This window comes from Ischnura elegans, chromosome 1 (genome assembly GCF_921293095.1).
Source record: "Ischnura elegans chromosome 1, ioIscEleg1.1, whole genome shotgun sequence".
NCBI lineage: Eukaryota > Metazoa > Arthropoda > Insecta > Odonata > Coenagrionidae > Ischnura > Ischnura elegans.
The window spans coordinates 130,621,184-130,639,100 of NC_060246.1; the positions used below are offsets into that span (position 1 = coordinate 130,621,184).

Sequence of the window (17,917 nt, forward strand, 5' to 3'; positions counted from 1 at the left end):
GACGCATTTCTAGTCCATATTTGATTTTGGAATGCGCTGGATTCCTGTGATGTCGGGCATTACAACGTGCCACGTATCAAGCATGATACCACACACTAAAACACTCCCTCGGGGCAAAAAATATATACCCATGTTATAATGCGCTATTTTCTAGGAGAGAAATTTGATCGCCGCACGTAAGCGATGGAGGAAATTACTCTTGAACTATTACTAGGAAGTCGTTTATGAGGGTGTTCACTCAAATATCAGGTGCCACCTCGATACATCTTGCAGATAGGATGTTTAGATTGCGAATACCCGTTGAGGATAAGAATAAAATGTGAAAAGAAAATTCATATTACGTTGCAGGATATATAAATACGTAGTGGGAAAGAGTAAAACCCAAAAAAATAAATATTAGCCCTTGAATTGCATGGAGGTAGAACTTCTCAATTATAAATACATTTTTCCCACTGATATCCACGGAAAAATTTGGGGATAATAACAAATGAAAGAGGAGCCGAATTTCCATTTAGTTGAGTCAACCGGAGGACTAATTATTTCTCATTCCCGTCAGAAGTCATTTCAAATACATTTAATTATATTATTCTGTGAACAGCAGCTGGAGTACGTAGACGAGTATTACGTCATAAAGGATCTCTCGGTCTTTCGGTTTCTCGCCCCGTCGTTAGTCTTGGGGGAAAACAGTACCATCTGAATCGGTGAAAATCTCTTAAAATCATCAACGATAAAAACGAAAAATTAAGTACTCACTATGTGAGAGCTAAATTTCACCCACAGAATTATGGACGTGAATTCTTCTCTCGTAAGTCAGCAAGTAAATTCTTTGTCTGCCAACGTTTCAATAAGATTGTTAAAATGCAAAAATGAGATAACCATATGACAAAGAAAGATGCCCACTTGAAGTCTCCCAACTATCAAGGACTCTAACTACGATTCATTTGTAAGGTAGTAGAAATTCTATTAGTCAGTCAAGGGTTCCTGAATGCACAACTATTTTATACCTTCTATGCCTAGAAAATGGAGCATGAATAAGACCGCATTTCCACACCCGAAGTTTTCTTCTTCCGTAGAGCAGCTATATTTAACCGGAGCAAATGTACGCAACACACAGTGCTTATTACTTAAGAGACACGATAGGGATAAAATTTTTACGACAGACATTATTTTACCCAAAATAACTCCATAAAATTCCATCCCCAGGGCAATGACGCCAATTAAGGTAAGCTGCTGTTCATAATGGAGATTCATCACATACAGTGCAACTCCAAAAACGCTTCCTTCGATTATCCATTTCCATTTTTTCCCATAGGGTCAAAAAGACTCATCCCCATAGTAAGATAAATTTCATCTGATTCAACGTCGCAACAAGTAAAATATCTAATAAATGCAAAACATTTCCTGAAACTTCATGGCAATATTCAAGTACGAATTGCCCAAACAGCAACCGAAGTTGAACAGATGGAAAAAAGGAGAAGGCAAGCCTGCCAACGAGCAACACATGAATCTTCACACTCCAACAGCTTTAACTTCGAAAGGTGATTTTTCACATGTCCTTGTCTCGCCGGCAGTGAACAGTTTTAGTTAACGCAGAGTCTTGTCCAAGATCTTAATATACATCTAATCCCAAACATCCATATTTAGTCCTTTCCCAAAACGTTTTTGTTTCACTGCGCCTCCTCCCCGCTCGTACAGCGCCGCCTCGATTTCCTCATTTACTCAGCCACCAAAAACATCGTAGAACCCATCAGCTTTTACGAGGAATACCGCATTCATGTCCTTGTCACTTGGACTGAAGTGCATATATAATTAGCGGTTGTCAAATATACATTACAGTATGCAGTTTCCGCGTGATGATCACATGTGATGCATAACAATACTGGTACTTTGACTTCGAACGGCTAATTTCATAGTACTTGGCTTGCTTCACCGATTGGGCATATTTGCATTACCAAGTCACGGGCGATGCCTAATGACTGGAAGGTAATTCCCATTAGTTTAACAGATATTACCACGTTACGGGAAATCTTAAAATTCTTGCAGAGTGGATAAAAAAAACTTGATTCCATCCCAATTCGACTTAGATAACATTGATATTTTAACTATCTAAAAATTAAATTTCAATTAATGACTAACGTTGAACGTCCAGAATTATCTTTCATTTCCCTGGATTCCTATTATATTAAAGGTAAATGTCTCCACGTTGAGAAAAATTCAACATCAAGCAACCTAATAACGAAGAAGACTGCATACCGACGACCGAATCACTATATTAGTGGACTCAACTCCGAGTGTTGACGCCAAAAAAAAAGCAACGGAAGAAGTCAGCGGACGAGAATAGCTATATGCACGGGGGCTGCGGAGGTGGGAAGATAGCGCATGGAAATGGTGAAAGCGCCAATGACTGGCGTGAATGAGAACACCCAGTGGTAAGAAATGGCTAATACATGTTATAAAAACGAAAAAAAAAAAAAAAACGGCGTAGTGGATTTAAATTGTAAAGCATGCTCTCCTTTACTCCTTAGAATACATTCGTACATAGTATTGCAAATTTAAGTTATGGTATACTACAGCCCTACATTTCCCCCTATTCCAAGCTTCTTTTAATTCCTTGAGGCTCTACTTCCCCACATCCTTCTCGATCTGTCCTGGGTACTTGTACCTTGGTCTTTCTCTGGGGACTTTACCATCAACTTTTCTTTCCATGCTTCCCAAGCAACTGCTATGTCTCATTACGTGGCCAATCTAATCTAGTCTCTAGTAGTGTTCTTAATTCTCCCAGTTTTCTGTACACTGACGTCTGCGAATCGCAGCATGTTTATTTATTTACCATGATACCCTGGATTCCTTGCTCTTCTTTGTTTTTCATCGCTCCCTCCATCTACATGTTAGATAGCGCTGGAGGTAGGTTACATCCCCACCGGTTCCCTTCATCATTTTTTTCCTACATATTTCTCTCGCCTTACGAGCGATTATTGGCCACCTGGTCCCCGTAGAGCTGGTAAATGATTCTTTAGACCTTGTTGTCTAGTCTACATCGCATTGAACATCTCATTTCATTCAACAATAACGAAAGCCATTTTCAAAGGGTATATACGAAGAGTATATACAGCGTGTTGCCTACGTGGATTATTTTCTCAACCATTAGTCACCGACAGTGGCGTAACTATGTGGGGGAAGAGGGGATATATCCCAAAGCCTCAGAGAAATAAAAAAGTTATTTAACACTGCTGTTTAGATTTGAAATTCAAAAACCGCATTTGCTTAGGGCCAAAATGATGTAAAATGCATATCCAAGCATGATATTTTCAAAAAATTTTCCGGACCCCACTCCCCCCGTTGCCTGGGCGGGGAGCGCCACCCACGCTACCCCACTTCCCCCAGCATATTCCTAGTTACGCCACTGGTCTCAGGTATAGTATTGCCTCCCTTGTTCCTCTAATTCTTCTCAAATCCAAATTGGTCCCCACGAGTTTTCTTCGATTTTGCCTTCGATTCGTCTTCATACTATGTGGAAGAGGATTTTTGAGGTATGTGATACTAGGTTCAATGCTCCTCACATTTGTCAGCCCACGCCATTTTTGGCATGGACACCATTGGGCTCCTGTTGAAGCCTTCTGGTAGCTTTCCGGATTCTTAGCAGTCTAGATTTATTCATCATAGTGTATCTCGCGATTTGTCACCTGAGGATTTGATTATTTCTCCGCAGATTTTATGTTCTATGGGCGATTTTCCATTCTTTGAGTCTCTAACGGTTCTCGCAAATTATCTTCCCAGTATTCCTGGATCAAGATTATCTTCCTCTAATTCGTCATCTGGTACTGCTTCTTTGGGAGGAACCACATCTCAGTATAGTTCATCTACATATACATTCCATCTTTTTCTGATGTCTCCGTCTTCCAGCAATAGTTTTCCATTGGAATTTCTAATGTCTTCGCACCTTGGTTTCCCGTCTTTGAAGTGTCTCTAAATTAGGCTGTGAGCACTTTCTGAGTTCCTCTTCACTATATTTTCGTTAATGTTCTCGCAGCATCTTTCGATCCATTTCTCTCAGGCCTTTCTCGGCCCCCGGAAGACTTGAATCCTCAAACTCTTGTAGAGTTTTACTTCATTTTCATTCCTTGGGTTCTTGTACTTCCGTTACGAGAAACTATGTGATTAGTAATTCATGGTTTCTTGATTTCGACCAGCCTACACACAAGTTGTTCCTCTTCAACCTCTGTAATGGTATTCTTAAGCCTATTCAATCTCTATTCCTCACTTTGGCCTTCCTTCCTTTCTATTTCCAGTTTATCGTTAATGGAAGCTGCGAAACTCCTGCTTTCCTCCTCTTCCAGTGACTTCAGATTCCATCAATGTTCTCGTTTCCCTTACATCACATACGTAAGCAGATACACTTCCTAACACGCTTTACCACTGAGGCTTTGTTTTAGAACATCAGCCCGGACCACTGACGTCAGAAATTATATTTTCACCAGAGGAGCCCGTTACCCACATGGTTTTAGGCTACTTGATTTGATTCGGATAGCGCATGGGCAGTGCGACTCAGGAGACTTGTGACGCTGGCCGTCCAGTGGAATGAAGATATAACGTATATCATGTTTTTTGTTTTTCTGGAAAATATTGTTTAGACCACGGAATTTATCTAATTTTCTCCACGTGATCGATGAGTAAAGCCTTAGCTATGCATGTATGCTCTAAAAAAAGATGCAAATAAAAAAATCGGTCTCACCGGTACCTATCTTTTTATCTACCACTGTTAAATGCAACCGCGACAACATTAAAAGAGGTGAAAAACTGACAAACGGGCAAAACGTGTGCAACCAGGTTCCATTTGTTATGTAAAAAATAATGGAAAGGTATTGAAAAGGAAAAAAACAAAGCCCTTTGAAAAATAGCTTTAGTATACGACTGAGAGACATTCGTTGAAAAAAAGACATGTCCGTGAAATTCATCCTGCTCCCTCTCTAAGGCTGTGTGCACAACAGAACGCACCACAAAAAGGGAACACGGAAGGGAGTGAGCGAAACGCAGTGAAAGCCTTTGAGTAGCAAATGTGAACAAAATTTACCATGGTATGCTAATCCTCCTCTTAGAGCTGTGTATTTAAAACCATGTCACTCCAAGGAATTGACTAGTGCAGTAAGTATGAACGAAGATGACCTTCTTCACCGAATACAGGATTTCATTTATTTATTTATTTCCATCGCCCCGAAAACAGCTCACATGGCCTTTTACATCGGAGGGTATAACATGAAACAACAACTATCACACACAACCATGCCCTGGATAGGGGCAACCTACCCAGGCGGGACTCGAACCCGCGACCTTCCGTTTGGTAGGCGAGGACTTTACCCCGCCGCCACCGAGGCCGGCTTTCGTTTCCGTTTACAGTTAAGCTGGAATGTATTCATAAAACCGTGGCAAAGCGAGTAGCATCTCAGATTATACGGTAGATATCGGCCAGTACCGCTTATATAAAACATAAATATAATATTTCCACACGCTATATATCTCCTGCCGCGAATTAAAAAACTGTAACAAGATAAATGATATCCCTTGAAGCGATGGAGGAAGCTTATTTAAGTATTTAGAGCATAAAGTTTTCATCATGGTTGAAGAACTATTTAGCTGGTAATAATAAGACGCAGATAGTTCCAGCTTGGAAAGCCCGTTTCACCCAGGGGCAACCAAGAGAGGGAACTTCCACCGTGATTTCTAACGACTTTCGATCCATAAGCCCAGGTGGTATTACCAGCCTAGATAAGAGGATGGTAATCACAATCATTTATTATCTAGGCATTACTTTCTTGGCCACCCATGCTTCCGAAACAAAATCATTTTCAGAACTTGGAAAAAAGCATGCTACTTCATGCCATGACGTACCCAGTATTAGCATATAAAATAATACGTGGTAAGGAAAGTGAAAGATTAAGTTCTCGTCGATTTGTACTTCCATAACGAACAATGTTCGTAATATCCATCAAGAAATTTGCACGTGAAAAATCACTTGCCCAAGCCCTCGATGGCTTTATAGTGACCCATCGATTATGAAAACTTCTTCATTTTCTTATCGTAAGATAGAATCTACAAAATACGGGTCTGTTTAAAAAAATAGTTTGGTACTCCCCGTACCTGCCGCGAACGAAGTCCGCCAATCTCCAAAATAAAAGTTAAAAAAAAACACATAAATTAGAGGGCACTTTTGTTATTAAAACATTTTTAACAAAGAGGCAGCGACATAGCTCCATTAGCTCGGGATAAAATACATATACTAATGAAAAGGATGAAATCATAGAATAGTGCACAATAGGGTGGTTTCCTATTATTTTTTTATTGCCTAAATCGAAAGATTATTACTCCTGGAGTACGTATTTCACGCTTTTAGATTTTTAAATGACGATATCTATTTTTCGCGATTAAATGAAAAGTGAAAATTTTTCAAGCGCGCGAAAACGCGACGCTTAAGTATGAATGTCGGGAAGTCTCTCCGCGTGACGTATTTCTGGTTCCCCCTCCCGCCCTGCGAGGTGACCTTGAGGCGAGGCTTAGCTCTGATACGACGCAGGCTGCTAGCGGCTAGCCTAGTACCCTGCTGGCTGGTAGCGCTTGGCTTAAATAAGGATTATTAATAACTTATCAAACGAGGAAAACTTTCCGACCTTAGCCAGTTTTAATAAGTGATTGTTAAGACATGTTTCCCTGAGCTCTGCGCCTCATGCATGCAATGGTAACCTCAGACGACGTATAACTCCTATCTCCTCGTATAGAAACTAGGTCCCTGTGACGTCACGCGGAGTGGCATCGCATGGGCGCCAATCTGGCCCTTTTCAAATGAGGATAAAAATGGACCATTGCCATTCGTCTAACCCGGTATTTCTAAAACAAAATAATTTGTATATTATGAATACACTAATGGTGGGTAACGAATCGCAATCAATGCCTTTCGTTTTCTTTGATGAAGGAAACCACCCTATTACCTCCTCCACTTGCATACGGCATATTTAAAGCTATTGGAGTGGAACTGGCAGTTATTTCCTTTCACAAGGTATTATAAAGATGTAAGATGGCCACCAAGTTTTTGCATATTTCTTCCATCATTTTCCGTACACCACCGTATGTTTAGAAAAAATCGCCTGTGCCCCTTGGATTCTAACCCCCTCATATGTCAGCGATGACTTCTCAAGACGCTCATTTTCTTTTGGAAATTCACAAAATTGTGCGAAAGAATGCACGGCGTTCTGCGATAGCACCAGAATTAATAGAGGAGATTGGGTCTTAAAATGGTAATTTAATATGTATCACCTCACAAAATAGCGCGCACGTCTCCGAAAATTATAATAATGTCGTCCGGCGCAAGTCGGTGATAATACTGCAACCAACCGATCACTATATAGTAACTTAGGAAAACGGCCAAACAAATTTCATTGAGAAACCTTGTTCATAAATTTTATGCGCCAAATAGAATTCAAAACCTTAGTCAATGTTTATTTGAGAAGACTCCTTTTTCGATCGAATCTACGTCTCACTTAGCAAGATTTTTCAGACGTCAATACCCAAGATTGTACTCAATAAGATACTCTACCTCGCGAAAGTAACGCTGAAACGGATTAAAGTTTGCATAATGGAATGCAATGAAAACAGCTAGGGAGCGACGACTGCTTAAGTGTGGCTAAATGTTGCCATATTAATTCTCCAACGCCAGCGCATAACCATCGCCTAACACACAATCATTTCCAGTAATTTGTTTCTGTTAAGTGGAATTGTCGATTGGCTATAAAACCTAATAAAAACGTAATCTACAGTTTGAGTCAATACAGGGTAGTAAAATCTTATAATTTTTCCCCCTTTAAAAGAATAATATCGACCAGTGCGTGCCATTTTCTCAAGCAATATGAATGAGCTGTTCTACCGCAGGTTAACAGTAAGCAAAAACTACAGTGATACAGTATTGTACAGCGACGTGTAGACTTCACGGCATGTGTGTTTCATAACCGGAACAATATCACGGGCAGCGCGTTCGCACGTTTTGTCAGTAAAAACTGCTTCAACCCTATTAAAGTGTGTTGTTCGTCGTACGGGCGACGCACTTCTGATCATATCACGAGACCTTATCATTGGGTCGCGGTGGCAGCGGGGTGTAATCCTCGTCTGCCAAACTGAAGGTCGCTAATTTGAGTCACGCCTCGGTACTGTTTCAATGTCTAGGGCTTGGATGTTTGTCAGGGTCCGCTGTTATATGCAATCAGCCTCAGTGGCGGATTTATGGGGGGGCTAACCTTGGGTATCCAATTTACACTAGATAGAATGGTATTTTTTTCCTAAACCCACTTAGCCACCCTTTTGTCCCTATCCTGGATCCGCCACTCTTCAGCCCCTATGCAAAAGGCCCACAGACGCAATTTTCGGGGGCATGAAAATTAATAAAAATAAAGGAAGAAGCCTTCCCCAAATGGAACGAGCCATGTGTATCCTCAAGTCTTGAGGACACGAGAAACAAATTTTGGTTTGAAAAGATTTTCGGTGCAGAATACATATACACGAATCCCATCCCCTAACATCCGTTGTATGAGGACATTCGTATCTCTCATGCAAGGCAGGAAAACCAAATACATAAGAGTTGGGGGTGGAAGGCTGGTTGCGCAGCAGCGCGTAACTTGGCTTAACACTGGGCAGGTCCAATGTTGGATCACGTAATTCAAAATATAACTGGGAAATATAAAACAAATTCTTTGTCAAACAAACACATAATCGAGGTAACTTACGTTGAGCGCTGGGAAAAAAATAACATAAAATACATAATAATTGGTGAATTCTAAAATTAGGATTCTCAACATAGAAAACTCAATTCTAATAGGGGCAAACATTTTATTTTGTCCAGCAAAAAAAACAAATAATGGAACTGACGGCCATGCGATTCACTCTACTCACGACCTAATCGTCATAAAAAATTACCCTTCCAGAAATGCATTCCGGGGTGAGGCTATTATAAGAGATACGATTAATCAATGCGGATTACGTCCCGTAGGTAACTACTCTAAAAGCCAATATTTTCGCTCCTAATATTCTCCGGGCTCTATCGCAACGAAAACGGTTGCAACTTCTTCGACCTTGATCGATCTCCAAGTGAGTACTATCCCGGGCTGCGCGTTCGGCGACCTCAGCCAGCACATTGATCTTAACTGTCCGCTGAAGCGAATAACTTATGCTAGAACAAGCAATTGAAATTAATAATGCTAGAATCTAAGGCAAAGTAGAATCAGGCAAGATTAAAATTCACAAGGGATACCACATACAGAAAATAATGCATAAAATTTGAGGTCCTATAGAACATTACGCTTTCCGATATATAAGACGCCGAATATCCCTGTGATTACTGAACTATTTGAGTTCTGACAGAAATTAATGGAAGTGGCATTTACTTCATTTTGCGGAGAAATCTCCATGCATGGAAGATATATCGTTGCCTTTCTGCATCATCACAATTCCTTTATAATTTTCCTAACCATTCAGCACCAGACACTGATAAATTACTGGTGGAAAATTTGAAAGATTATGGAATTTGCTACATCCTCAACAACGCTACGCCACGTGATAGACTGCAATTCATCCGAGTCTAAATTAAAGGTTAGACTTCTTTAGAAAAAGCCTTTGCGAAGGTGTACTGTAAGAAAAAATATATTAGGTGCCTATGAATTCCATGGAGTTAACATTGGATGATTGATTATTTAGAGAAAGTGATTCACCAACAGGTTCAGTGGTATCACTGAGGGAATTTAAGGAAGATTCTAGTAAATCTGGCCATGTGATAGGCAGGAACTATTACCATATCCTATTAAGGGCATTGTATCAACTACACTAGTAAATTATTTAGATTTCTCCGCCAAGGACAAATTTCTAAAAGAATATTTTACGTACCTACATTACAGTCATTCCAGGGAATGGATCACTCAGCTATATTTATATCAGGATGTCAGTCCTAATTCAAAACTCTTTCCATAAAAAGAGCATACCAGATCTGCTCTGAGTTACCATATGCTTTTAGCTGAATTATTCCAAAGCTGTTACTGGATGCTTATTGAAAGAATTGGGTATTACCACGCCGCAACTTAGTAAAAGTGTTTTTTATACCTACTCCCTGGCAAGACTACCAAGTACTTTTCCAGACATTGCTTATCTTCTATGTGGTTAACGCTTATGGCTTCCTAGTACGATAATTTGACTTGAAGCTTTACAAATAATTATTGCATGGAATAGTGACAGGTCAAAATAACCCCTACCACCACATGTGATACCTCATCACACAGAAAAAGATTCGGGATAAAACTTGAATTGAAATGAGTAGACTGAGTCACATATCATGAAGATACAAAAAAATCCAACCCACAGATATGACAAAGTGTGCGAAAAAAATTACGTGAAAATGGAAGAGAGCCATTTTGACCCCTACTATGCTAAAAATGCTGAACAATATATTCACCTAGAACTCTTAGGAGGATATTACCTTGGTTTAACCACAATTCCCTTCAGTCCTTAGCTAACATAGTAAACCAGCAAGCTACAAACCTTCAGTCATAGCCATATTTAATCATTTAAAAGTAAAATGATTAAATTTTTTGTGAAATTCCACTGGAGCTCAATAGGATTGCATAAGTCATTCTACTCCATTTATCCGCTTTAGAGTTGAATGATTTAAATGTATTCACATTTAAAAGTGTACCTTCTTTAGTTGCAAGAGTGAAGAAAAACAACAACGAATTCCAGAGACAATAATTTCCATCTCCAGCAGCCAACTTGGCTCTTCCCTTAACTGCTCCTATAGGGTAATATTGAAGTATATATTGAAGAACATCAAAGACATTTTTGCCCATTTTAGTGAATGACTGAAAATATGATAACAGTGGAAAAATCTTTTTCCTGATCAGAGAATTTATTATAGATGGTAGAGACATAGAAAGTTAAAGTGTAGTTAAATGGATGTTCACGGTATAACTGCAACAAAATGGGTTAAGAAATTTAAAGCTAGGCCTGTAGCTTGTGGTGCACAACTCCACACAAATATTTTTGCAAATTTGGTTAAATGAGTTGTGCTTTCACAGATCGACAGAATGACATCCACAATCACCAAAATCTTAAATAACAATAGATGTAGAAAATGCAAAAAGCACTATGATGACTTGTATATTTATACTTATAATGACGCCTAGGTTAGAGCACAATTTAAATCAATTTTCTGTCATTTCTACATTAAAGCCTCTTAAAAATGAATGCACATTCAACAACCAGATAAATTGGATGGTGATGAAACTGAAGTGTGGAAAATAAATTAAAGTCTATATGATGAGTCCAAAGTGCTAGGAAGTGGCATTTAACTATTTATCTTTAAATTAGCATGCCACCCGGTGTAGCTCGGGAAATATAGTTCCCTGAGTAGTGAGAAACTTGGAATTCATGGTCACATGTGAGACATTAAGGCTGAACAGCAAACAACGGAAAAAACGATTTCTGTATAACCTGTACAGGATCAGCTCCACAACATTGATCGCAATGAGTGTCTGTATGGGCGCAGACCAAAAACACCGTTTGCTCCGAGTCCGAATAAGGTTTGCTCCGAGAGGGTCAATGGGAAAGTGTAGACTTATGTATTTGTAATGTATTCCCTCTGAGTGAGTGAAGAGGTGTGCCTGCCCAGCAGGATGTCCAACCGAGGAGATAAAATATGATTCATATATTAATTACTATACGTCATAAATAATTGTACTGGGAAGAATTGTAAAAAGGTTAGAGGATCAAAGCTAAATTTATGAAAATGTTAGAAGTAAGAACTAGGGAGTCATTGTTTTATTTGTCTCATAAGATGGTTACTATTACTATTACCAATGACAAATAGAAATATACGATTCATATTTTACCAAATACAAGCAAGTGCAGACAAGAGAGGGTTTGCCCAGTTACAAGTGAATGAAGCAAAATGAAGCAAGGAATGTAAGGACTGAAATAGCAATATCATAGGAACACTAAAGGATTTGTTTTCAATGGCAGGATGGGAAAATAAAAAGGAGGTGACCACAATGTCAATCAATGACAAACATTTAAAATCCTTCAAACTATTTAAAAATATAGTGATAGGCGGTTGCCATGGTTATAATTTCAAAATTTTCTAAGAAGTCAAGTTTAAAATCTTTGCTATTGATATGTCAATTCAACGATTGTAATTTGTACAGCAATCAGTTTATAACACACATATAGCAACATGGATGAATCTCAGTTCATTTGAAAGTTCTTGAGCTCCTTTTTTCTTGTCTTAAAATGTCTTCCAGTTTGTTCTGTGTAAATACTAAAACATTTTTCACACTAAATCATATAATTACCACATTGACATTTGTGGGCATAACAAGGGGAGTCCCAACTTCTGGAGGAGTTTCCCATCAGAAGCCTCGTGGCCCCCCAGAAAAACTTGTGAAATCGAAATTATTAGTATTATTGAAAATTGTCATAAGAAATTAAGCTAAGCCATTTAAGTTCTGAGGGGTGCCCCTCAGACGATGGGTGGTCCTCAAGTGATCCCATTACCCCTTCCAACCAATTCCCTGGCTAGGCCCATGTCAACATTGGCTTGTGGTTATAAAAACTTCATGTCACTGTATTACAAAAAAATTAAGATCGATGGGCAGTTGTCTAGCCACTATATAACTGATTTTTCCACAAAATGGTAGGTTTCACAAATTGCTAGGATTAGAGACAGTTTTCCTATATGTAAAATTCCGCTTTGTTGCTTAAGTGAACCTGGACTTGCTTAATAATTTGTCAATGAGCTGATGACTGTAACCAATTCGATGAGATATTGTTTAAATAGTTCCGAGTCCTGCATCAAATTGATTCTCTTGATACAGTACAGAGACTAACCAGTTCAGCATGGAACTTTGTTCATTTTGTACTTGAGGTAGTGGCAGGAACTGTTTAGAATTATCATGTTGTAGTAAGTGTGTCTGTGATACACAGTGATTGATTTTTTTAGTCAAGGAGATGACCAGATTTAAATTCATAATAAATTCATCATTTCCTACAGCCATCATAAATTTTATTTACGAATTTATGAGGGATAAATTTGACCTATCGTTATATATAAAGAAGTGTCTTTTTGATATAAAGATCAATCAAAACTTCTTGGAGACAAGAGGAAATGTCCACCAGTATTTCACCAGGAACAGGGAGAGACTATATGTTCCCTACTGTAGACTATCTAAAACTTATAAATCATTTCATGTAACTAAGTTGCACCTGTTTAATAGTTTACCCTCTGAAGCTAAATTTGTTAGTGTTAACAAATTCAAGAGAGTTGTGCATGCCTGGCTAATAAAAAAAGGCCTTCTACTCAATCAAGGAATTCCTTGATAGCGACAAGGGTGATTTAATTTTTTTGTGATTTAATATTCTCCATAATTTCACCAAAATGTTCATTATAATTTCTTGTATCTTTTAATATTTTTTGTATATTTTGTGACTGAATATTTTCAGAAATTGCACTAATAATATAATAATTTTCTGTATTTGTAATATTTTGTACACCAATCATGACGAAGACTAATGTAAATTGTGTTTTGTTTTATGTCTAATAAATATTATTATTATTTATAACTGCACTTCTCAACCCAAGGTCTGCCTTAAAATAAAATGCTTCTGTTTTTTAATACTTTTTTCCCGCATTAGAGGCCTTCAATAAAATTGCGATATTGGTTCTTTTAAGGTTCTGGTATTGGGATGTGATTGGGCTGGGGAAAAACTTGGGGATTTGGTGCATATGACGTGGTGAAGGGTCTTAACCTCAAAGAAGAGTCAAGAGGTATAGTCGCTTCAACAAACGTTTTCCGATAATTTATTAACAGAGAGGTATTCAGTTACGTCCGATAAGAGACCACTGTATGTCCCAGAGGAATTCCTTGCAGCGTATATAAAATTGGACGCAGATTATTCCTCCTATTATAACTTTTTCCATACTAAGATAACTCAGAATAGTTGTAGTGAGAGCAGCAAGGAGTTGGGCGCGGGAATGTCGGTACGATGTATTTTTTCCTGATTAAAATCAGTTACAAATTACAACACTGCAGTATTATAGTACATAAAAGACTTTTGGCAAAAGGGCTAGTTTACAAACAAAGTAAATCTGTAAACATACCAAGAGAGGCGAAAATAATACAAGTTTATAGTCCGGTGGAATTTCTACCACGATGGAACTTGGATATCACAAATGGAATCAAGGCGAATACCGAAGTTAATTTACTACTGCCAAGGCTAAGTTAATAACTGCCTGAAAATTAACTGCCAACAGAATACCAAACATGGGCGCTGTTTCTACCTTTCGAGTTCCACCTTATCAGCCATACTGTAGCTCTACCCACTCACGGGATAAAAAATAACACCATAAGGCACGCAATTGGACCGTGAACACACAAGTCTTCAAAAGAAAATGCGAGTGTAGGAGAATGTTGACCAATAGATTTCATAAATTACACCACAGACATGCTAGAAAAATTTCCTTAAAGGATTACGAACACACACTGCATACCAAATGTTAGACCTTATCATTCCGGCTTCAAAAATCAATGTAGAAGACATTACGGAAATCAAGTCGAAATTTTGAACCTACAGAATTCATTCATAGTCATAATATTTACTTAATAAGCCCGACTAACCATTAAATATCCATTGTGATAACAAGAAGTCGCACATGAAGTACTCGAGTTTTCTGAACCAAGAGCCATGTTGATATCAACTTACCTTGGACGCCATTCACGAAAACCAGACAAATCTTCTAATTCTGTCGGAGCATGAGTGACACAGGAAGAATAAATATTCAAAAGAAAATTAAAAATAATTTGTATGAAAGACAAAGCTGAAAAACTGGGCTTATCACAACCTTCATTTCATCACACAAGGTAGATTACGGATGGTCGACGAATGCTCACTTCGATGTACGGTCGAGACTCGCTCCGAGGCCTACGATGGTTACGAACCGCCATATTTGAGGTAAACATAGAATCGAAATTCAAAAAGGTGTTAGCTACGGGTAGTTTCGTTGTCGACTAGGGGTTTTCCTTTTAATACGCTCTAGCCCATTTGGAAGTGCTTTTGAATGTAGATATTAATGATTAAATACCTGCGTTATAAATACTAAAATATCGCTTATAAATGCCCTATATTTTCTTACGATATAATTCAAATTAAGTACATATATTAGAAGTAAAGAACTCGATGGATTTTCCCCACCATCAACCGGCAATGATACGGAAAACATACGGAGGAAAAAAACAAAAATCGTCCCGGCGACAGACAAATGAGAACACCCAGAACTTAGTGAATGTAAAAAAGGGTTAAAGTAAAAAAATAAATTTGATGTCATTGAATTGCTATGAAATACTTGAAATAGAATTAAGTCATGAAATATCATGTTTGCTAATATATTAGTCCACAGCATATTCTTGACCTTAAGTGTCATTTATATTTTTGAAGAAAAAACTGTGATAATATGGGCTCCAAAATATATTATAGGCAAAGACAGTGGCACAGCAAGAGGGGGGGGGGTTGGGGGATGAACCCCCCCCACAATGCTCAGAGAAGTTATAAGTTCAATCCATTTTACTTAATTGGATTGATAATACTAATAGAATAGTGTAAGGATGAATAAATTATCCCTGAGAAAGCCGTAAAAACTCACCATTTATCTTAACATTCAGGAATTTATTAATACCTATTAGCACCTACTGCTTATCCTAGTGAGTATTCCTTACCCCCATGGGGGAACCTCACACACACACCCCGGTATTAGCTGCAACTAAATCCCCCTTGCCTTAATTCCTAGCTGCGCCCCTGGGCAAAGAAGCAGAACATATTCTACGGCTTAACTCTTGCTATGCAGACAAATTAAAATGTAAGTCACAGTATTTTGAGTTTTTAACTTTATAAATGTCCATTCATAACCTCTAGACATTTTCTCAGAAGAAGCTTTTAATACCTTACCACTCCTTTGGAGACTGCCACCTTTTGTATCACTGCTTTGGGATTCTTAGAGAAGTATGTTACTCTATAGATGGAATTTTTAAGATACGTTAATGTTGAAAAGTTTTAAGGTATAGAACCATATATGCGTAATGGGTCGAGTTCAATAGTGTTAACCACGCCTAGTCACCCAAAATCCCAGAGAAAATCAGGGGTTAACCACTTAACCATGTAAGTCTCATTACGCCATGATATTAAAACAGGAAAATTGGCCATTCCCAAAACCATCATATTCCACCCATGGCAGACCCTAGCAGAGAGGAAACATTGATAGAAGGCCCCTGCAAAACCAAGGAAGAACTATGCCCAGGGGCGGTCTGGCCAGGTCAGCGATCGCCGAGGGCCCCCACAACGCTCGCATCTAGTATGAAGTGCATCTATATGTAAGGTGTTACAAAAAAAGAATAAGATTCCCAGAACTTCAGTTTTTTGTAGTTATAAAAGTTCTAAATTATAAAATACATTTTCATTTGTAGAATTATATTTACAACATACTAACAAGTGTAAGTGAGAAAATATATTATATAAAAAATAAATAAAATAAAGGTGCTAGAAGATTAAAGAGAACCGGATGCTTATTTGAAGGAACTATTTGAAAAGGCCATTTAAATATTTTTGAGATTACAGTGCAATTGCATGGAACAATTCCACAAAATAGTGACAAGAAGCATAATACATTATTAAAGTTTATAAGCTGTGAAATATTATTTTTTCATAACTTTTATCTAGTTTTTAAGAGCCAGAATAGTGTCAAAATCCATTTCCAGACTCTCTGCAACGCCGTGTGCCGTGCCGTGAACGGCGGCCGGCAAAAAATAGTTTCGTATGAAAGTGCAGGTCTTAAGATTGAACCATGCACTTAAACAGTAACTCTTCGACATACGAAGAAGATGCTTTCCATGAGCTAGTCCGTAAGTTGATAAACCTATGCAAAGCATCAAAAAGGGTTGTTATCCAGCAAAATGCAACACCGCAGTACAATTTTCTGTTTACTCACGGCCACCCAGTTTATCCATGGTGTCGCTGTACTGGCGTGTTGAGCAGGTTATTGTCGAGGTTATAAGAACCATAACAGTGACATATTGGTCGATCATGAATTCTTTAACGTATTATTTAAAAATTTTTGTTTAGCAAATAAAATTATGGAGAGTTTCTTAAGTTTCTGAAATCTTAAGTTTTTTTTACAGAGCTTTACTGCTAATTTACATCATTGGTGAAATTATTTTCATTCACTTCTGGCGGTTGCTCATTTAAATTTCCATTAATTCAGATAATAAGATTTCATCCTTGGAACCAAGTATTGAGAACCGAAAAAATTGAAGAACTGACTCATCCATACTTTGTACCAATGTCATCATCAGCAATTTCAGAAAAGGATCAAGACTTTCCAAAAACATGAACAAAATTCTTCACTAAGAACATCAGTTCATGAGTGAAGGTATTATAGGTATTAGAAACTATAATGAACCAAAAAGTTTTAATGAAGACTTGACTGAAGGTTCCATCCCTATATTGAACCTATATTGCTCAATGTGAAAATTTATTGAAATGTTTTTTTTCTCTACAGGAGGAGTGCTTGACACAAATCAGAATTATTCTTATCATTTTTCATTCTGAACTATTGACTCTGATGGGTTAGCAACTACTCTGGAATTTTGCGAGTAAGAAATTTTTCATTCTAACAACAATATGAGCTTTTGTATTTATTTGTGAAAATGAAACTATTAAAAAACAACAAATTCTGATCGGCTCGTAACCACCCTGTCGATTTCTGTAACAATAACGCCTGTTCGTTGTCTGTTCAGTTGGCTGTTCGTTCCCTGTTCCTTGACCAAGAGAGAACAGGCAGGCGACTGTTCGT

General features: G+C 38.1%; 1 protein-coding gene across 6 annotated transcripts in view; it reads right to left on the reverse strand.

Annotated features, from left to right (window-relative positions):
* The window catches only part of LOC124169724 (protein Gawky), a 94,727-nt gene extending 79,749 nt beyond the window's left edge, over positions 1–14,978 (reverse strand). For 4 of the 6 annotated variants that reach the window (XM_046548469.1, XM_046548444.1, XM_046548436.1 and 1 more), the window contains exon 1: positions 14,779–14,977. In XM_046548469.1, coding sequence (XP_046404425.1) covers positions 14,779–14,790 — 12 coding nt within the window. In that variant the 5' untranslated portion in view covers positions 14,791–14,977. Of the gene's footprint in view, positions 1–14,778 lie in introns of all 6 variants that reach the window. The other 2 variants (XM_046548452.1, XM_046548459.1) reach the window with 1 other exon arrangement.
* Positions 14,979–17,917: the final 2,939 nt, after the last annotated feature.